At 41.9% G+C, this 23,140-nt stretch overlaps 1 protein-coding gene across 7 annotated transcripts in view; it reads right to left on the reverse strand.

Annotated features, from left to right (window-relative positions):
* The window catches only part of AK8 (adenylate kinase 8), a 226,705-nt gene that overhangs the window by 199,175 nt on the left and 4,390 nt on the right, over window positions 1–23,140 (reverse strand). For 4 of the 7 annotated variants that reach the window (XM_033962215.1, XM_033962212.1, XM_033962216.1 and 1 more), the window contains 3 exons: window positions 13,559–13,608; window positions 12,447–12,560; window positions 8,230–8,298 (listed from right to left, as the gene is read on the reverse strand). In XM_033962215.1, the coding sequence (XP_033818106.1) occupies window positions 8,230–8,298; window positions 12,447–12,560; window positions 13,559–13,608 (233 nt within the window). The remainder of the gene's footprint in view (window positions 1–8,229; window positions 8,299–12,446; window positions 12,561–13,558; window positions 13,609–23,140) is intronic. The other 3 variants (XM_033962214.1, XM_033962218.1, XM_033962217.1) reach the window with 1 other exon arrangement.

Here is a 23,140-nt window from a genome sequence, read left to right on the forward strand (position 1 = left end):
GAATATGCCCACACCTTTACAAGGAAAAAATAGGAAGACGATTGGAGGCATCCTCACAGCATGCAGGTGGTGGCATCCATCTTGGATCCCCAGTGCTTCCTTTCAATTGAAAGAGACTTGACTCATGCGCATTTATGCCACATAGGTATTTAAACATTTCCATCATATCTCTCCTCTCCCGCCTTTCCTCTAAAGTATACATATTGAGATCTTTAAGTCTATCCCCATACGCCTTATTATGAAGGCCACGCACCATTTTAGTAGCCTTCCTCCGGACAGATTCTATCCTTTTTATATCTTTTTGAAGATGCGATCTCTAGAATTGAACACAATATTCTAAATGAGGTCTCACCAGAGTCTTATACAGGGGCATCAATACCTCCTTTTTCCTACTAGCCATATCTCTTTCCTATGCACCCTAGCATCTGCTGTCACCTTTTCAACCTGTTTGGCCACCTTAAGATCATCACATACAATCACACCCAAGCCCCGCTCTTCTGTCGTGCACATAAGTTCTTCACCCGCTATACTGTACTGTTCCTTCGGGTTTTTGCAGCCAAATGCATGACCTTGCATTTCTTAGCATTAAAGTTCAGCTGCCAAATTTCAGACCATTCTTCAAGCTTCGTTGGGTCTTTCTTCATGCTATTCACACCATCTGGGGTGTCTTACTCTATTGCAGATTTTGGTATCATCTGCAAAGAGGCAAATCTTACCCCTCTTCCCTAATTGACTTTTGCAAAGACACTAAAACAGGATTCCAGAAACTTCACAATTCTGTTTTAGAAGCATTTCCATTAATTTGCTTACTACAGAAGTCAGACTTACTGGCCTGTAATTCCCTACTTCTTCCTTACTTCCACTTTTGTGTAGAGGGACCACATCCATCCTTCTCCATTCTAGCTGCGTCAAATGAGTGGGGTCTGAAGAAAGTGCAGTTACTTACCTGTAACAGGGGTTCTCCATAGACAGCAGGGGAATATAGTCATAGACTGATCCTGTTTGTCGGTACTCTCCCATAGCAAAAGTATGCCTTTGGCTTACTGAGCATTTGAAGGAATTCCCTCCTTTAAACATAGAAACATAGAAATAGACGGCAGATAGGGGCCCACGGTCCATCTAGTCTGCCCATCTTAATGTCCCTCCCCTACCTTTGCCCTGTGAATAGATCCCATGTGCCGATCCCATTTGGCCTTAAAATCAGGCACGCTGCTGGCCTCAATCACCTGTAGTGGAAGACTATTCCAGCGATCAACCACTCTTTCAATGAAAAAGAATTTCCTGGTGTCACCTCGTAGTTTCCCGCCCCTGATTTTCAACGGATGCCCTCTTGTTGTCGTGGGACCCTTGAAAAAGAAGATATCTTCCTCCGCCTCGATGCGGCCCGTAAGATACTTGAACGTCTCGATCATGTCCCCCCTCTCTCTGTGCTCCTCGAGCGAGTATAGCTGTAATTTGTCAAGCCGTTTTTCGTATGGTAGATCCTTGAGTCCCGAGACCATCCGGGTGGCCATTCTTTGCACCGACTCCAGTCTCAGCACATCCTTGCGATAATGCGGCCTCCAGAATTGCACACAGTATTCCAGGTGGGGCCTCACCATGGATCTATACAATGGCATAATGACTTCCGCCTTACAACTGACGAAACCCCTTCGTATGCAGCCCATGATTTGTCTTGCCTTGGACGAAGCCTGCTCCACTTGATTGGCAGACTTCATGTCCTCACTGACGATTACCCCCAAGTCTCGTTCTGCTACCGTTTTTGCTAGGATCTTTAGTGGCCCCTCCCCTTAATACTCAGTTTTGTCTCTAGTTGAAGCAGTCATATATACATATCTTAGAGGGGAAGGAGGGAGGGTAAGTGTGACTACATTCCCCTGCTGTCTACGGAGAACCCCTGTTACAGGTAAGCAACTGCACTTTCGCTGGAGACAAGCAGGGGAGATGTAGTCACACTTGTTTGGGAGTCCCTAGTTACTTGTTGTAGAAAGAGGTGGTGGTGATATATTAACGAGAAAAATAGAGTGGTGAGGTCAGAAAGTTGGAAAGTCACAACTGATATCATGTCTTGGTGTAAACTGGAAAGGAGTTGCAAAGAAGGGACTGAGGACGAAGATGCGCCATATAAGGGTCCACGGTAGAGGCCACTGAAGAAGTTGTTGTTTGGCAGTAGAGTGTAGGTTAATTTTATGAAGAAGTGATTGACATGTTAAGAACAGAAATCCATAGAATAGGAAAAAATTAAATGGAAACAGTAGTGGAATCTGCTCTTTTCCTTTCTGAGTCTCCTTTATATGGCTGTCATGTGATTTAATGATCAGCTGCAAGGTTGACATCTTGCTTCTACAGCGTACTGAGTGAATAAATGTAAAAGACATGTTGCTTGTGCCTGACATGTCCCTGATAGCACAAGTCTGGAGTAGGGATTGATAGAGAAAGAGTTAATTTTCTCTGAGGTACCTTTTTACCGTCTGGTTGCAGGAAAGCAAGGACCCCTACTGGTGTGGTGCCATGTTGGTTGCTTATTATGGCTTAAATGTGGGTTAATGATGAACTCCCAGGTTGACTGCTGTTCTGTATTACCCAATGAGTTCATATGCCAGCACAGAGCTAGTGGCTGTGAATAGTATACCTATGTAATTGAGAGGTAGTTCGAATAATTCCATCCTCTTGTAAGAAAAGGAATATGTCTGACTTTTAGAGTTTTACTGGAACCTTAGAGACTTGTGACTTGTAAATAATGACTGCCTGTGTAATTGTGGAGATGCTGTATAGCAATGTAGGTGTCTCACATAATGGGGTTGTGAAATGTACTATATGGAACCCTCCAATTATCCTGTTTATATGCAACATTAGTTGTCTGCATGCACATTTCTAGGAACTGCTTTATCGCTTTGACTTCTGTACATCCATTGTATGTTATGGGTCGAAACCAACTGTCAGCTGCAAACTTTAGCTGTTAGAATACCTTTATAAATACAGTAGTCCTCTAAGGACTGGGTTTTCTGACCAGATATAGGCAAGACACAAAGCGTAGAAGACTGCTTAGTTTATCTTTGCTTCTGAATTTTGTCATCATCATCATGAAAGTGGATTGGATAATTTGGTTCTGTACAGAATTCCTGAGGCTGCTGGAATGATGCCATGCCAACAGCTCTTATTAGGCTGTGTCTGCAAGAATGGGTGCATGGTTCTCCTAGGACAAGCAGGATGAGTCAGCCACATATGGGTGTTGTCCCAACAGCTCCCAATTTGCGGATAAGCTCTCCAATAGCTCAGAGAGAAATTTTTTTTTTTTTCTCTCTAAGCACGTGCAGTGCCGGGCCCACGGGGCATGCCCGAGCACTACCCATTTCCCCCTGCTTCCCCCGTCTTTAGTTTCCGCCCATTCCCATCGGTTGGATTTTTCCACAACTCTCCATCACCATTTTGTCTACAATCAAGACTTTTTCTACTTACCATCTTGAAGATGCCAGAAACATCTAAGAAATGTCTGGGCTGCAGGAAAAGGATGAATACACTGGATCCTCACGATCTGTGCGTTCGCTGCTTGGGCCAAGCGCACGAGGAACAGTGTTGCTTGCACTGTGCTCGCCTGTCTTCACAGGCACGCAAACTAAGGAAGAGGGCACTAAGAGACTTCTTGAAGCGAAGTGAGGCCCGAGAATCTTCCTCCAGCAGCCATCCTCATCGGAATGCTTACCATGTGCCTGCTTGTATCCGCACGCACGTAAGCCAGCCCTCCTGGAACTGTGCCCACCTGTTCTCATGACTTAAGATCGGCAACAGGTGCTCAGTCAAAAGCTTCCCCTGACTCAGCTTCCTGTTTCCGCCCAGGCAGTTCAGTCAGGGGAAGCTTTTGACTGAGCACCTATTGCAGATCTGAAGTTCTGCTGATGCCGGGAGGAGGCCGAACTTGAGTGCTGTCACAGGGCAGGGGGGCGCCGATGCCGCTGAATTTTCCGGACCTGTCCGGCTGTGCACCATCCCTAAGGCTGCACCCTTGGCGGACCGCCCCCCCCCCCTTTGGTACGCCACAGGGGGGGGGCCTGAAACCTATCCTCAGAAACTGTGAAAAATGACTTTAAAATCGTATTACAAAAAAAATATATGACGGACTATTAAGCACCAGAGCAGCGAGACTAGACCGCCACCTCTCCAATCTGCTGACCATGACGCCCAACTACAAAACATTCAAATGGCCACGAATTTGGTCTTGGAGGATGAGATGTACAATGTCGGCATCTATGAGACACAACGTGTCTTTTTCTTTTACATAGAACATTATGGACCCCAGTTTGTTTACAAAAGTTGGATAGCTCTAAATCTAATATATGTTGGCATTGTAATCTCGAAGCAGGAACTTTAGATAATTTAATGTTCTATTGTCTATTTATTTTGGCTTTTTGGAAATCAATTTGGGGCCAAATGAATTGTTTATTGGAAAATCCAGTTGCTTTATCATATGATACTGTATTATTTGGCATGTCAATGAGGGCTAAGAGCCAAATATCATCTAAGAACAATAAGCTTCTACTAATCATGACAGGAGTGGCTGTACAACAAATAACAAGTACCGTAATTGGAAAAATTGGAGGAGACTTAACTATAGTTTTTGGTGGAATTCATTGTGTCACATATATAAAATGGAAAACACAATAGCTATACAGAAGGGTTTTTTAAAAAAATTTCAAGAGGTGTGGGGGCCATTAACAAATTATTGCAATGAATAGATTTAATTTTCCCTTAATAGTATAAGTTTAAGATAGGGGGAGGGGGGATAACTTATGAGTTTTTATTAATGGGAACGAAAATAGGAAAGTATTTATTAAAAGATATAATAAGTAATATATAAAATAAAAGGGGTGGGAGGGAGGGGGATAAAATATATAATTTGATTTATTGCTGAATATTAAGTGTTTTATTAAGTCCATTTGATTGTACTTGTTGATGCACTTATTGTAAGTTTGAAAAATGAATAAAGATTGTATAAAAAAATAAAAAAACAAAACACAAATATTCAGGAAAGAAATATGTTAAATGATCTAACTAAACCTGATCGACCCTCCCCAGATCTCGACGCATATTATATCTATTAACCTTGTAAACTCCCTGGGAATACCCAGGCCAATTCTTGTTGTAAACCGCCTAGAACTGAAAGGTATTGGTGGGATAGAAGACACCCCGAAGTTCCTATAGAAAATAAGGGAAGTTTACTCACAGTTATGCAGTGCCAGACTATCAGCAGTTTTAAATAGCATTAGGATGGAGGAAAAGGATTTTCTGCCTCAGAGGGCCTGGGATAGGTACATGGGATCTCTCAGAGAAAGAAAGAGATAATAGTTACTGTGGATGGGCAGACTAGATAGGCCATTTGGCCTTTATCTGCCGTCATATTTCTATGTTTCTAGAAACAGCTCCAAATGGACCAGACTTGAAATCTTCAGACTGCCAGTCAGCCGGACACCAACTGTGACCTCCGCCCCCACGGACCCTCGTCAGGGGTGAAAAAAGCAGCCTGCGAATTGAAACCTGGGGGTTTTGCTACAGATGCACATAGTCTGCGCTTAAAACCTATGATAAGGTCAGTGGGCAAGCAAACTCCCAGGGGAAGGAACTCTGAGTTTAAGAAGAGTGGCACACATCAGGCTGACTCCACATATTAGAGAATGACATGGGTAAAAAATCTGTCCCCGTCACCGGCCCACCGGCCCCTTCACCGCCCCGTCACCACCATCCCATTCACCGCCCCATCACCGTCCCCGCAGCATCCATATAAGCCTTAGTACTGCAATAGTTAGCTTATTCCTTTCTTATAAATCAAAGTTCTGGCTGCTGAACTAGAGAAAGAGATGTTCAGCTGGCAGGGCTTTTGTTTATAAATTTTTATCAACACAACTAATATACTACTTTATTCTAAAGCAAAAAATAAATAAATAAATATAATTTTTTTTTCTACCTTTGTTGTCTGGTTTCTGCTTTCCACATCTTCTTGTTCAATTCCTTCCATCCATTGTGTGTCTTCTTTCTGCGTCTTCCCTCTGCGTCTTCCATTTGCTGTTACTGTGCCTCTCCCTTCACCCCCCCCCCCCAATTGGTCTAGCACCCATCTTCTTCCTTCCGCTCCCCCATAGTCTGGTATCTGTCTTCTTCCCTTCCAGCATCTTCTCCCCACTCTGTCTTCCACATTTCCCTTCAGGGTCTGTTCCTCTCTACCCTCTTTCAATGTATGTTCTATTCCTTTCTACCACCACCCTTCTCTCCCTCCTTCACCATCTGTTCCTTTCTACCACCCTTCAGCTCCTCTCGCGTGGCTTATCTATCTACCTCCCTCCCTCTTATTTTCGTGGCACATTACAATGTAATTTGTGCAAGCCGCTAGAGCATGCGAGCTCGGTCCCTGTCCCATCCCCACAAACCATCTCACTTCTGTGTTCCTATTTTCCCCATTTCTAATATCTCCCCTATGTATCTGGCATTGCCCCCCCCCCCCCCCGGTGTCCATATACCATCCCCTTGGCATGTCCCCTTTATGTCTCTGTCCCTATGCCCCATGCACATAATTTCCCCTCTTTCTTTTACCTTCCTGTGTCCAGATTTCCCCTATCTTCCTCTTCCATACCAGTATGTATCTTCTTTTCAACCCCATCTAGCTTCTCTCCCTCTTTCTCCCCCCCTGCTTCCAGCATCTGGCTCACCTGCCTGTCCTCCCCTTTATTTCCTGCTGTGGATTTCTTTCTTTCCCTCTTCATCCCCTTGGCCCAGAATCTTTTTCCCTTTCACTCCCTCCTTCCTAGTGTGAGCTGGGAACACGTGCGATCATGCGGTCCAGCAGCCCCCACTCACCCAATCACAGTGTTTAGCCAGCTCCCTCCCTCCATCTCACCTTATATGCTGTTTGCCGGCTTTCTTTTTCCCAAGCTGCACATGTTCAAAAAGGCGCGGCTGCGCGAGTTGATCAATCTTCTCCTCTCCTGCAACTTCCTGTCTCCGGTTGCGTCAGAGGAGAAGATTGATCAACTCGCGCAGCCGCGTGTGCGTGTCTTTTTGAACGCGTGCGGCTCGGGAAAAAGAAAGCCAGCAAACAGCATATAAGGTGAGGTGGAGGGAGAGAGCTGGCTAAACGCTGTGATCGGTCGTGTGGGGGCTGCTGGACTGCGCGATCCTTGATGCCTCACTGCGGAGACAAGACCATTCACTGCTCCACGGGGCAGTGAATGGCCTTGTCCCCATCCCTGCAGCGACTACTATTTTTCTTTCCCCGTTTCGGCGGGTTACCCGCGGCTAGCCACGGGTAACAACCACCGTGTCATTCTCTACCACATATCCACCAGAGTTTCTCTGTGAGACAGCAGTTCAGCTCTGTGGGACTGTTTCCTTTCCTCAAAGAGTCGACCACCAAAAGAGGTGGCAAGGCACTGAAGCCACCGAGCTAAACAAGCTTTAAACGAAATAAATAAGAAAAGAAGCAGAGCAACTGCAAAAGACTTCTGCATTGATTGCAATTGAAACTGGATATGTTTAGCTCTCGGACTAAGGGGGAGGAGCCTGTGCTCAAAAAAGTGTTGGATTTCTGCAACTCCCAGATTGCGGGGTGGGATTTAACACCTAGCATATGGAATCCAGAAGGGACATAACAGAACTTCAGATGCCCTATCTTTTACACGTACTCAATTTATGCCAGAATTTTGTTCACTTAAATACCGGCACCTAATTCACAAAGAGGTGCCTAACTTGAAAACACACTCATGATCCACCCCTAACCATACCCACTTTTAGGTAGGCACTTTGGACTAGGCACCTACTTTTTATAGAATCATTTTTTTTTAGTTAGGTGCCTAACTTTCAATTAAGTCCAATTAAAGCCAATTATAAAGATTTTCAGTGCCAATTAAGCCTATTAATCAATTAAGTTAGGCTCCTTAGATGTGCCAATATAGACACCCAACTTTAGGCAGACTAGATATAATTTGCCAGTGTATTTCTGCTTTCTGTTTATATGTTTTTGCCCTTTATGCGCTCCACTGGGTGCCCCAGACAACCACCAAAGTTATGCTTGTTCTGTCTTTGATCATCTCTCTACAGTGCTATTAGCATATGTATACTTTCATCTTCCCTTCATAAAGCTTCAGACTCCCTCTACTGACAGGGCAAGGCAGAGTGCAAGTGGCTCCAGAGGTCCTGCTGGCAGACTGTACAGTGTGAGTTAACTAAAGCTGTACTACTTACGCTTTTGATGCAGTCCATTTTTGACAGGCGCTCCTGGATCACCTTGGCCCACAGTGCACCGGGAATTTCCTGGGCAAAAGAATCAAAAAGGTAAAAATATAAATATTCACAATGCATTCAAAATGAATTTTTGCTCTTCTCTCATCCCACTCCATGCATACATTCATCCCCTTTCCTTGTATACCTTGTCTTTCTCTACCCTCCTTAAAAAATCTGCCACACAAATGGCAGCATACAAGTAAAGAACAACATATTAATAAAAAGCCAGTGAATAGCAATATCTTGAAAGCAGGCAAGCCCTGGTGTGTGATGCATCAAAGTCCCTTATCCTCCCATCTGGTTGCTGCAAAGGCATTTCACATTGCTTTCACACACCATCCCTGTCTCACTTGCTACTTTGATGTGTCATGTCAAGCAAGGCTGGTGACTGCCAGGGGTCCACTTTGCTGAGCCTTGCCAAGCCAATTTAAAGAAAAATGATAGAAGCCTCCTTCGGTGCAGTCTTAATCCTGGTCCTCCATCCTGTGCCTCCCCTCGTATGTGGCAGAAAGATGTGTTAACTCTTTATAGCAGCATTTCAGGAGAAGGTAGCCAAAGTCAGCATATGAAATGCCACTCTGTGGTAAAGTAATGCTCTTACAGTGTGATGGTATGCTAAGAAATATATCCCCCAGACATGATCAAAAGATCAGTAATCACCACAGTGAGTGTTTGAGGGTAGTTAAGAGCCTAGGGCAATAATTTTATTTCATATGTAATAATATGTAAACATATTTTAGGACTGACAGGTTAATAGTGCTATAATTTGTTTTTCAACTAAGCAAAGCATGTTTGAATTAAAATGATCACAGCCTGCAGCAAATTATAAATTCTCAATTTTTTTTCACTTTCATGGAGCAAATAGGTCTTACATGTTAATTTTATTTCCTCTAGTGCTACCAGACCAGAACCTGTAGTTTGTGCCTGTCAACCAGCAGATGGAGACAGAAAGTAAAGCCTTGTGTGCTCTGCCATATTAGGGCATCATACATCCTCAGGTCTTCAGTATTTTGAACGACAAAGTAATGGAGAATAGGCATTTCCTTTTTAACATGTATTGTAAAATTTGTTAACATATCTCTCTTCATAATAAGAAATAATATTCACATGAACACATAACCTTAATACACAAGAATAGACATCACAGGAAAATAGAAAAGTGCACAAACAGAAAGAAACAATTAAAAACCTACCATCACCGAACTTGGACTTTAGTATAGCTTCTGAAATGTGAGAAATATTAAAAGACAGCTTGAGAGCTGAACTTAACGGTTTGCTTTCTCTGATTAGAAGAAAAAGCACAGTTACTTAGGGCATTTTCTATCAAACTGCGCTAGCAGTTTGTAGCGTGATGAGCTGCGCTGAATGGCCCACGCTGCTCCTGACATTCATAGAGTTCTTATGAGCATCGGGAGCAGCGCGGGCCATTCAGCGTGGCTCTCTGCGCTAAAAACTGCTAGCGCATTTTGATAGAAGAGGCCTTTACTGTAACAGGTGTTATCCGGAGACAGCAGGCAGATTCATGTGGGTGACGTCATTCACTTTAAGAATTCAAAAGCTTTAAGACTGCCCGCACCGTGCATGCGTGATTGCCTTCCTGCCCGATGCCAGCTCGCGAGGTCATCAGTTCTATGCCCAAGCGAAGAAACCAACTAAGGGAGGTGGGTGGGATGTGAGATTATCTGCCTGCTTTCTCCGGATAACACCCGTTATGGTAAGTAACTGTGCTTTATCCTAGGACAAGCAGGCAGCATATTCTCACATGTCGGACTCCCTAGCTTCAATAAAAGGGATAGAGGGAGAGTTGGGTTCCAAGAACTCAGAAAAATTTCAAGTTGCCTCGCAAAAACCTAGACATAATGTCTGATACGAGAGCGCGGAGGCAAGGGAAGGAACTTAATGGAAAAAATGAATAGAGGAACTCCATGCTCTTCTAGAGGTAAAAGGAAGATTCCAAAGAAACCTATATACATGGAGGTTGAAAAATTAATAAACGACCTCCTAGAGGCAGGTGAATCTAAATATAGGCAATAGACTACTGACTAAAGCACCCATTTGGAGCAGCAGGCCAAATGAGCAACTGAAACCAGTCATGTTCCCTGAGCAGATATGAATGAAAAGGGAAAGGAATTTCATATCAAACAAAAGCATGATTTTCTTGAAAAGAATAACTTTAGAGGATAAAAAGGAGGAACTATTCTAGAAGGAAAGAAAGGCCGATGCTATGGAGTATAAAATTAGAACAGCATAGTGGCTGTGTAGAAAAACAAATCTCCTGATAAAAATACTGGTATTATTATTCTGTAACATCTCATGAAGGCTGAGAAAAGAATGTAATAAGCCTTAAAATGAGAAAACCAATAGAAAACAGTAAGGGGAAGCATAACACCAAAACAATATGCCAGTAAGCATGAAATCCCCTCAAAGATTTAACAAAAAAAGTGTGAATGGATTTAACATCCTTGCAAAAAAAACAAAAAGTTGTTTAAGTGGTTAAGTGTTTTTTCTTTTTTTAAGTCTCCTCATGTACTGAAAAAAAGAGGCGCTTAGTAACGTTAGAACACTACTAAAAGTGGGATCTCAACCCCTGAAAGCACATGTTTAGAAGGAAAGTAGTTAAACTTTGAAAACTACTGTCCCCTGGCAATGGCGCATTAGAAACTTACAGCCTGTTTTACAAAGCTGCACGGCAACAGCCCCAAAGCCCTTTAAATCTCCATGGGCTTCAAGGCCATTACTGTGCAGCAGCCACTAGCGCGACTGTGTAAAACAGGAATCAAAAAATATAAAATTTTACCCAAATAAAATAAGGAACGAAGAAATGAGCCATAATAGAGGTGGCCCCTAGTATAAGTAACACATGAACCCAAATTTGTCCAACTACTCTACGCTTTTGTACTATCCCGCGTAGACTATTGTAACACTCTACTAGTGGGCCTGCCTACCAAAACTCTCCCCCGCCTCCAACGGGTGCAAAACGCTGCAATCCGCCTTCTGAAAAACCTAGGCATCTGCGACCATATTGCCCCTGCATTAGCTTCCATGCACTGGCTGCCCAGTCAAAAACGTTGTACCTTCAAGGCCCTGGTCCTCGCTTTCAAAACCTTCCATGAAACGATTCCTTACTACATGAAAACTAAAGCATTCAGTGGGCTGACAAAGAATACACTGACCCTATAGCCAGCCCCCTCAAAAGTTCATAGAACCATCTGTCATGAAGTCCATCCCAGCCATCAGAAGCTGAGGAGGAGGCTCTACCGCCACAGTCTCTAGCATATGTAGCAAGCTAGGCAGGTGTAGCACAAAGGACATCGCCACAGCAGCTTCAACTCGTAAATTAGCCGAGTCAAAAACTGTCACTAGGAAGTGAAGTGCGTCGGGTCACCAGAGCGCCCTGGGAATCCACATAGGGCCACCCCCAAAAGCAGCCGTCACTCCTGCACCAGAGGGTATTGGCAGGAGATAGCACAAGCATTCCGTAAAAGTCCATCTGAAGAGTCAAACTGCTCCGTAACTATGAGACTGATAGCCGAATGCCACAGAAAGGACTCAGACTGCGAGTGCATGCAGGAAAGCCAGGGAGAAGTAGTAAAAGAAATAGGAGGCTTGGCATCCAACTCAATCCCTGCAAAAACCAAGCAATCAGATCAAGCAGCGCCACAAGAGCACCACAGTCTGATCACCACTAGGATCCGGAGCCCCTAATGGATCCACAGATCCATCATTCAAACCCGGATCCTCCAAACCAATCAGTGCAGCCTTTGCAAGGACCAGATTTGCCGCTGGCGCTCCCTGAACAGGCTGCAAAGAAGGAATAGATGGAGCTAGCTCAGACGCTGAAATTCTTGAGGAGGTAACGTCAAGGGGGTGCAGGGGGTGACAGAACAGCCAGATCCCCGACTTCAAACTCGGAGCACAAAAATCTCACACACTCTGAAAAGGTATCTGGACCCTGGGGCATACTGTCACCCCTAGAAGACTGAAACTTGCACCTTCTAGGCTGCAGAGAGCTCACCTATTGCACTGGAATTATATTTTAGGATTAATAGTTGTCCATTCTAGTGAAATATGAGGCCTTAAGCAGTAGCTTATCTTCTTTATACTGTAAGCAAATCTAGCCCTGACCAAGCTGATAAAATTCATTTTCAACCTGAGGGCTAATATATCTTTGTCCATACCTGACCTTTGTTTCCATATCGAAGAGCTTCAGCAGCCAATCTGGATGTTTCATCCGATAAGAGATATTCCAGAGTCAAGTGTGTACAGTTGAGCTGTTTACAAAGCATCTTTGCCTGAGGGGGTGAGAAATGGGATAGCTAACGTTTTGCAAAGAACAAAAAGGTTTGCATAAGCCTTTTTAGTCATTAGAAAGTTTAAATAAGCAACCTATCATCAATGTACAGCTGTATACCCACTGAAAGCAGGAGGAAAGCCAATAGCTGGTCTTTAAGAAATCTTAAATGCTACTGGGAATGTTAAAAGCAAGTCACATCTATATTCAGCCCAAAAAGTGGTTGCATATTTGTTTCTGAAATAATACATAATTTTGAAATGAGCTATGAGCATCATATGCTGAATGAAATGAGCTATGAACCCTCCAGACTTAGGGCTCCTTTTACTAAGGTGCACTAGTGTTTTTAGCACACGCAGCTTAGCACGCACTATACAGCTAGAACTAACACTAGCTCAATGCATATCAACTCTTTGATAGGCTGGTATCTTAATGCATTCTGCTTCATTTTTTCAATCATTTTTTCCTTATATTCAACTTGATGTATTCTATCTGTTCTATGTATTACGTCTTTCCCTGCCATGCCGGTATTTTCTGCATTATATTGTAAATGCTTTCTGTCTATCTGTTTATAAGTCCATTATTCTAATTTGTATTTTATCTGTATCCCATGTATTAGCTCACCTTGTTGTGAACCGCCTAGAACTTTTTTGGTACGGCAGTATATAAGAATAAAATTATTATTATTATTAGTGTCTAGCGCGCACAGCAATGTAGCGCACGCTATTCTGTGCGTTAAAGTCCTAACGCAGCTTAGTAAAAGGAGCCCTAAGTACTTTTTCCCACAAATGCAAAATGGAAGAAACCTCTCTGTACTTTGGGCACCTCTATAATATAACTCTGCTATTAGTTCACTAATAATCATTTAGAAGTGGAAAGCATGCATGATGATTTCTAACTGAAATTATCAAAGTTATGTCTATTTTTCATAGACCTTTGCTAATGCAGCTATATTATTACATTCAATAGAAATAACTACCGAGCGCTGTGCTTACTTACCAATGTCCTTTTTCCTGAAGCCGGTGGACCTAGAAGAATAATTCTTGGTACTGCAGGAAAAAAAAGTCTGAGTGTCAAGAAAACTATTTAACAAACCTTTTTCTCAAATCAAATTCTGTCAAATGTCACAATTGTACTCATGTTTTTATTCATGAAAGACTGAGGATTGTAATATTCATCATTTCTTTATGTTTTATAGCATATCATTCAGGGCATACTGCCCTCCAAGAAGAAACAAACTTGCAAGATAAGATTAATACAGTTCAAGATCATTTTGTATTTGATATACCAACCATCAGCTATAGCCATCTGAGTGGTTCACAATCAGTTTACAATTGTAATCAGGTACTCTAAGTATTTTCACTCTCTGTCCCAGTGAGCTCACAATCTAGCTATAGAACCTGGGGCAATTGAGGGTTAAGCGATACAGCTGTATCATTTGGCTTTGTTCCACGAAGAACATTTGTCTGCTATATATATCAACGTAAGATAATACAAAAGTATCTGAAATAAGAAAAATCCTGACATTTCAGCAGCTGAAAACTACTGATCCTATTCATACTGAGCTAGTTTCATAGCTTGCATAAGGTAGTGTGGTTGCTACGTTAGTCTCGTGTCAATGTGTAGGAGTAAAGGTCAACAAACCAAAGATTCTAGCCAGAACATATAAATACAGGATAAAGGGATCAAGATGGCTGCTGACTGACTTAGCTGAGCATCACGTGTCGGCGAGTTCACTAAGTATTTTGACTGTGCCAGACTAAACTTACCCCAAGATGCCCAAACGGAAAGGAAGGAGCTCAGCTGGGGCCTCGCAGAGCTCTGGAGCACCCGGAATGGATAATATAGATGAGCTTATCCACCGCATGCAGAGCGCCCTTCAGCAGCCGGAGGATGTCCCACTAAAGATGCCCCAAATGGGTGGAACGTAGGCGATCTCTTTGGGACTAGAAATCATGCTAAGCCCCGACACGAGGGCTCCGCCCCACGCCCTCAGGTTACCAGCTCCCCGCAGGCGGGGGAGTTCTTGGAAGAGGGAGCTTGTCCTGCTCTGGAGGCCGGTGAAATCTGTGAAGGAAGCATGGAGCCAGACTCTCTACATTTACAAGAGAATCTAGATGCAGGGACAGAGGAGTCAACTTCTGAAAGGGACGGACAGACCCAGGAGAGTGTTCAATGAGGAGAACCATTTGGAGTCCATTTTGAAGTTGGAGAAGAATTTGCAGTCCATTTTCTCCAACTTCAAAAACCCCGGGAGGTAACATTAGATTCTATCTGGGACCTGGTTGCTAATATTCCAAAATTAATAAAACCTCAATTTAATCAAATAGAAGAGAAAATAAAAAGGCCAAGCTAAGGATATTCAGAACTTGAAAATGGAAACATTGGAGTCTAGAAAAGCAATTGTCAGCATTAACCAAGAGATATCAAAGACCAAACAGCTTCATGAAACATTTATTATAGATAATACCAATCTTAGGAGGAAGCTTGAGTCTTTGGAAAACTTTTCCCGTAGTAACAATTTAAGATTAGTGAATTTTCCTACGGTCTCAATGATTACTCCTTGGGAGATGCTAAAAAGTTATATGTTGGAAATTTTGGAATTATCTGAGGAAGTGATACCACCATTTACACAAGCTTATTATCTTCCTAATAAACTGCAGAAACAACACAAGAGGTAGTACAGGAAACTTTGGATGTGTCCACTTTATTGGAATCTTCAAATAGTGAAAGGGCAGAACCTGCAACTTTACTACTAACTGTGGTTTTGGCCCCAGATAAAAACTGGCTATTGAGACTTTTCTTTAGAAATAAACAGAAACAATTTCTAGGAATGCAGATACAAATGTATCTGGATCTTGCCAGAGATACTCAGAGACATCATAAAGAATTCCTACTACTAAAACCAGGAGTGTTAGCCTTAGGGGCAACCTTTTATTTACGTCCTCCATGCAAATGTATAGTGTATTATTCTTCACAAAAATATGTGGGTTATTTTTTACCTTTCCAGCTGACGGCCTTCCTGCCGTTGTCACATCTGGAGAAAGAAAAAGATAAGATCTAGCCCTAGATAAGATGGATTTATAGGGAACCCTGAGCTCAGTTCAGATCAGCCGTAGCAATCTTCATGATATATTTTCTGTTATTAAATTCGCTCTTGTTCCATCTTGGTCCTGTGTGGAGGACTTGAGTTAAAATTTAAGTAAAAACTTTATATCATGGATTTAATTTTGATTAATATGGTTATGTATTTCTGACTTTATATTCTTGATTTAATATGCATATGTATTTCTGACTTAAATTTTACTGTCTGTACAAGTTTATACTTGATAAATAATTTTTTTTTTTTAAATTTTTATTTATAAAATTTTCATTCTTACAATAAATGAATAGCATAATATTTAATTTATAATAATTATAGTTGTATGTACAATATATATTGAATCCCTTTCCCCTGTTATTTGTTTTTTCATTTTTTCTCATAGTAATTTCTATATTTCCCTCCCTAACCCTATATTATTATTATCAATGTGTTAAGATATCTGATCTTTAGAATATTTTGTCAATGGATCCCATATTTTCTTAAAATTTTTTATATTTCCTTGTTGTAATGCCAATATTTTCTCCATTTTATAAATGTGACACACCGAGTTCCACCAGAATGTATAATTTAGCTTGGTATAATCCTTCCAATTTTGTGTGATTTGCTGCATGGCAACTCCTGTCAATATTAAAAGCAATTTGTTATTGTTTGCTGATATTGGACTTTGTGTTCTCATTGCAGTACCAAATAATATGGTATCATATGAGAGACCAATATGATTTTCTAGTAATATGTTAATTTGGGGCCAAATTAAATTCCAAAAGGCTTTTATGCAAGGACAAAAAAAAATTAAATGATCTAATGTCCCTACTTCTATTTTACAATGCTTTTAAATGATTAAAAAAAAAAAAAGAAAAAAAAAGAAAGAAATACAGGATAAAGACAATGGAGTCCAACATATAATAATGAAATGTCATCTGTAACAAGCATCAAATAGTAGTGGTAGAGGCCCCACTGCCTATTATAAAACCATACAATCTGGAAGTCAGGTCAACAGATACCAAGCTTTTAGGTGCAAAGATTGCAGATTGAGATGGAAAGATCTGCAATGGAATTGGATCCTTGACACTTAGTTGAAGTAGAAGGGAAAACCAAGGCTTTCTAGGCCACTGAGGAGCCAATCTTACCTTTATAAAATACAAAGTAAAACAGTAGGATCTAAAATATCATTGAGCAAAACCCAACATCAAAGAAAGCTAAAAAAATTACTAAGGAGCCCTTTTTCTAAAGCTTAGCACACACTAAAGATTTAACACTTGCTAAGCTTTAGTAAAAAAAAAAAAAAAAAAAAGGCCCCTAAAGTAGCAGCCATGCCTATGATTAATATTCGGTATCTGCACTCCAAATAATATTTTTAAATTATCAGTATTCAGTTGAACAGTAAAATATGCTATTTGGTACAGCTCCAGTCCATACACTCCCAAACTATAGTACTCCTTACACAATTATCCTCTCACCATCACATCATAACTATTTAGAGGGTAAGAGTAACATGTTGGCTATTATTTTTTTTTAATAAGTTTTTCAAATTAAATATCAAGTATTCACTTGTACAGAAAGTGGGTTAGTCAAGATATAAATTTCATATATGGCTAACTCAACTCAAGTCCACAAACTACGAATCCAATATTACATTAAAGCGAGAAATAAGAAATATGAATCTATATAGCAAGATAGACTATAGACAGAGCTGAGGTAGGAGCACTTTTTACAAACTATAGAGCACTTGTTTTTACTTCATCCAGTCGAGAGCCAAAAAAGCAGTTAACTGTTGAGGTTCAAAGAAAACAAATTTAACTGAGATGGAATATAATGCACTTGCAAGGATGTCTCAAATAAAATGTTGCCCCCAATGCAATGACCCCAGGTCTCAAAAGAAGAAATTCTCAATGGCGCTTTTGAGTTTCATCTTGGTTGTTATTTAAATAATTGATGATTGTTGATCTTTAATAAAATAAACATAAAATAAGCACATTTTCCACATTATCCTTAGATGTCGTGTTATAAAATTGCCCTCAGTGTAGAAAAATATATTATAAACAGACTAGTCAGCTGTTTCTGGCACCATATTTCTTTAAATAGAGGTAGGAGGGGAGGTTAATGGACTGATTTCTTCAAACCTATCACACTGAAGCAGTGTCTCACTACAGACAAATTATTTATAAATGGTATTAGACAAAAAGTCTGCTACTGTCAAAATTAATAAACTCTTTCAAACCACTTCAAGGCATGTAAAAAAAAAAAAAAAACTCCTCTCAACCACAGATCCTTCTGAGGTTTAACTAGGAACACGATTTAAAATTCACAATAAAATCCTTAGATATTAGACTTTTTACAACAAAGCTTTCTCGGACAAATGTTTCATATAAAAATGGAAACATGCCATTATATATATCATATGCATCAACATTGCCCTGGGCTACTGTAAATGTTCACTTTGTACTATCTCTGGCATTCTCATTGCTTGGTGGATGGCAGCAGATGTCAAACAACTTATGCCATTTGCCCACATAATAATAATTGCATCTTATTCCCTGAGCATGATATTCACAGCCACAGGGCACTAGTGAGCCCCTCCTCTGCACATAATTCTGCGTGAAAGTTAGGCAGTATCTATATAATTGAGGCATAGTCAAGCTAGGCATGTACCAAGAGTCCAGATTTTTAGAAGGGCCCTGGGAGATGTGCTTAGGATTCAAGGAGTTAGGATTGCCAACTTTCTGGCTTTTTCAAGATTCCATAGACACTTACACTAATGTCTAGAAGGTAGAAAAATGGCCAATGTGTCTAGACAATTTTCTGAGTTTAACCTTCTATAGCTCTCCATTCCTCCTCCCTCCCCCACTTACAGCACAGAAACTACAGTAGAATCCAGTCCATGGTAAAGCTGCTCTAGTCACAGGAATAAGGAGATTGAATTTTGCAGGGGCCTTAGAGAGTTAGTGGAACCAGTGAATGTTCTGGGAGAAGGGTTGTTGAAAAAATGCAGGAAGGTTAAAGTAATGTGGGAAGCATGAAAAAAGAGTTGGCAGCAAATGCAAGAACTTTACATAATAGTGGGTAGAACTGGGGGAAGGATGAAAAAAGTGTGCGTGGGGGGGAGGTAGGGGACTTGGTAAATGAGCACATGAACAACAGACAACAACACACCACCAGAAGAGACAATGGGCCTAACTGTCTAAAAAGTGCATATACAATATGTACCTGAAGAATGAAAGTATGTAAGCCATGTATGTTATATTAATGTGCCCTCTAAAGACCAAATTCATGCGAGCAAAATAATTTTTGCTTGAGCAAAGGAATGAGTTTGATGTGAGCAAAACTAGCACAGTTACTTACCGTAACAGGTGTTATCCAGGGATAGCAGGCAGATATTCTCATATGTGGGTGATGTCATACATAGAGCCCGGTATGGACACTGCTAAAAGTGTACTGTCACTTTAAGCTTGTTATGAAGCTTCAAGACCATGCACACCGCAAATGCACCAGTAGTGCCTTCCCACCCAACATCGGCTCATGCTTCCTCAGTTTCATAAGCAAGCTAAGAAGTCAACCAGAGGAGGTGGGAGGGATGTGAGAAAAACCTGTTACGATAATTAACTGCTTTATCCTTGGACAAGCAGGCAGCATATTCTCACATGTGGGACTCCCTAGCTTATTGAATGGGATGGTGAGAGAGTTTGCTATTAGGAAGAAAATAAATTTTGTAAAACTGCTTAGCCAAAATGATCATCTCATCTGGAATAGGGTTCTAGACAGTAGTGAAATATAAATGTGTGAATTTGAGGACCAAGTAGCTGCTTTGGAAATATCTTCAATGGGAGTGGAACACAAAAAAAGCCACCGATGCTGCACTTGGTTACAGGCAGCCCCAACCTATTAGGGTCAAAAGAGATGAACAGTTGAGGTGAAGATCTGTGTGGCTTAGTTCTTTGTAAATAGTAAGCCAAGGCATGCTTACAGTCCACTGTAGGATGAGCATTTTCTCCAGAGTGAGAATGAGGCTTTGGAAAGAAGGCAGGAAGCACAATGGATTGATTCAAATGAAATTCCATGACTACATTGGGAAGGAATTTAGGATGAGTTCTGAGAACCATCTTGTCATGATGAAACACTGTAAAAGGTGGGTCGCAAACAAGTGCTTGAAGTTCACTCACTCGACAAGCAGAAGTAACAGAGATCAAGAAGACCACTTAGAAACTTAAGATGAGCAGATGCCAGTGGTTCAAATGGCAGCTTCATCAGACTGGCGAGAACCATATTAAGAACCCAGATAACTGGAGGCGGTTTTAGTGGAGGTTTCGAGTTCAAGAGTCCTTTCACAAACCACAAAAGAAGTGGATGGGTGGCCAGAGGTTTACTATTGAAAGGAGCATGGTAAGCACTAATAGCTCTGAGGTGAACTTTGACCAAAGTGGTCTTGTCCAGAGTTGGATAAATGGAGACGGTAGTCCAATACTGAAGGAATAGAAGATGTTTATGTTTATTGGAAGCTTCTATACTGCTACTAATGACTGGAGAGTCAATTCAGAGGTTTGCATGAGCTTCAGTAATGGTATTACAATACATAAGTTTCAGTAAAGGTGTTACAATACATGTGGAAATATCTAAGTGATGGAGATTACACCACGAAGTGAAGCATGTCCATTTGAGTCGATAGCATTGCTGAGTAGGTGGCTTTCTGGAAGAAGCTATAATGGCTTGTACTGGGTCAAAAAGATTGAAATCTGCTAAAGTCAGGTCAACAGATACCAAGCTGTTAGGTACAGAGATTGCAGATTGGAATGTAAAAGATTCTTGACTGAGTGAGTAGAGATGGAAAGATCTGCAATGGAATTGGATCCTTGACACTCAGTTGAAAGGAAAACCAAGGCTGTCTGAGCCACTGAGGAGCTATTAGGATCATGGTTGGCTGACTTGTTTGAATTTGACTAACGTCTTTAGAACTATAGGGATTGGCAGAAAGGCATACCGAAACTTGGTGACCAGTCCAGAAGAAAAGCATCTGCCTCCAGATGAGATGAGTTTGTGATTACATATTCCATACTAGGCGAAGGTGTTTTCTGTGTTCTGTGTGTTCGAAAGACATGGTTTTCAGTTAGGATTGACTGTGTAGGATTGATCTGTACTAGTCTGGCTTGTTTAGTTTTACAAAGGGTTTATTGATGTACTGCTCACTGCAATATGTAAGATGCTGCCTTTTCCTAGATACACTCTTGTGTGATGTGTGGATTGTTACTAAAAATCATGTTTTTCATACAGATGGGAGGGGGGGGGGGTATGTGTGTCAAAAAATTATGTCACATATGCTAGGTATGCCATTGACACCAGCTGTGTGGGTCAGTGATGGAGATGGGCCATTGGCAATAAGTGCACTTTTTGAACCCGGCAGAAGGCCTCGACATGTGAGGAAAAATTTTGGTGGCTAAGTCGAAAAACTCAATGGTTGTACCCCGAGATGAAAAAAACAGTAAGAAAAACCACTGGAAAGAGAGAGGCCAGAAGGGCCGAATGAAGAAAAAATGAATGGCTCTTTTTTTTTTTTTTAAGCGAAAAGAACTGAAGAAAAACACTATTAGTATAATAAGAAAAGAAAAATGAGCTGAAAAGCAAAAAATACTTTGGGAAGGCAATGCAATTTGGACAGAGTCCAAACCACAACTTCTTCACTCTGCAGAGAATAAAAAACTAAGGCACCGTGAGCCAATATTGGGTGGGAAGGCACTTGCACGGTGTCAGGTCAAAAGTGCACCGGGACAAAGGCGCGAGCAGACAACTGAGCGCAGCGTGGAGGCGCGCACCAAAGAAAAAGACTGTTTTTAGGGGCTACGACAGGGGGGGTGGGGGGGGGGAACCCCCCACCTTACTTTATACAGATCGCGCCACGCTGTGGGGGGTTGTAACCCCCCACATTTTAGTGAAAACTTAACTTTTTCCCTGTTTTTAGGGAAAAAGTTACGTTTTCACTAAAATGTGGGGGGTTACAACCCCCCAAACCCCCCCACAACACCACCGCGATCTGTATTAAGTAAAGTGGGGGGGGGGGAGCTCCCCAACAAAAAACCCCATCGCAGCCCCTAAAAACAGTCTTTTTCTTCAGCGCTCGCCTTAGTCTTGCGCTCAGTTGTCGACACGCACCTTTGTCTTCCGCGTTACTGTCTATGAACCCACTTGCACATGTGCAGTGTGGGCAGTTTTGAAGCTTCTTAACAAGTTTAAAGTGACAGTACACTTTTAGCACTGTCCTTACTAGGCTCCATGGATAAGAACATAAGAATGGCCTTACTGTGTCAAACCAATGGTCCATGAAGCCCAGTAGCCCATTCTCATGGTGGCCAATCCAGGTCACCAGTACCTGGCAAAAACCCAAACAGTAGCAATATTCCATGCTACCGATCCAGGGCAAGCAGTGACTTCCCCCATTTCTTTCTCAATAACAGACTATGGACTTTTCCATCATTACCTTCCCTCAAATATCTGCTCATTTCTTTTCCCCTCTTCCATCCAGCATCTACCCCTTCTATACAGTGTCTGCCTCCTCTCCCCTTGGTTCCATCCAGCGTCTCCACACTCTCTCTCCCTCCTTTGTCTCTTTCCCCTTCTATACAGTCTGCCCCCTCTCTCCCTGCCTCTCCCCTCTTCTATCCAGGCTTCAGTCTCTCTCCTTCTACACAGCTTATTTCCCCTCCCCTTTCTATCCAGCATTTCCCATCTCTCACCTTCCATAAATATTTCCATCCTCTTCATATCTCTCCCCTTCCATACAATGTCTGCTCCCTCTCCCCCTCACCTTCCATCCAGCATCTCCCTCCTCTCTGTACCCCATCCCCCAACATCTGCCCTTTCTCTCCCCTGTTCTATCTAGAATGTCTTCCCACTGCTATTAAAAAAAAAAAAAATCTACCCCCTCTCTCTACCCCCATCCCAAACCACATCCACCAGGGTCTGCCCCCCTCTCTCTCTCCCACCCACCCCACATCCATCATCTTTACCCCCCCTCTCTCTCTCTCTCTCTCTCCCACCCACCCCACATCCACCAGCATGTTCCCTCTCCCCCCACTCAAAGTGTTACATTGCAAACCTGGAATCTTTAAAAAAATGATTGAGAAGAATTCAAATGCACAAAAAGTAAACATTATTGTAACATGATAATATTAGGCCTTACATGGTACAAAAAGTCACAGAAAGCAATTGCAAAGATGGATTTCACAGTCTTACTCAATCCACCATACAGCTCAGATTTAGGGCTCCTTTTATCAAGCTGCGGTAGGCGGTTAACGCATAGAATACCGTGTGTTCAACCGCCTGCCGCGCTAGTCGCCAACGCCTTCCTTGATGAGGCGTTAGTTTTTTTTGGTGTGCCACGGGGTTAGCTTGTGATGAAATGTCCAACGCGCTAACCCCCGTAGCGCACCTTGATAAAAGGAGCCCTTAGTGTCATGAAATTTCCCTTTTTTTTCCCCAAAATTGAAGAAATT

Source organism: Geotrypetes seraphini, chromosome 10 (assembly GCF_902459505.1).
Source record: "Geotrypetes seraphini chromosome 10, aGeoSer1.1, whole genome shotgun sequence".
In the NCBI taxonomy this organism is placed as follows: domain Eukaryota; kingdom Metazoa; phylum Chordata; class Amphibia; order Gymnophiona; family Dermophiidae; genus Geotrypetes; species Geotrypetes seraphini.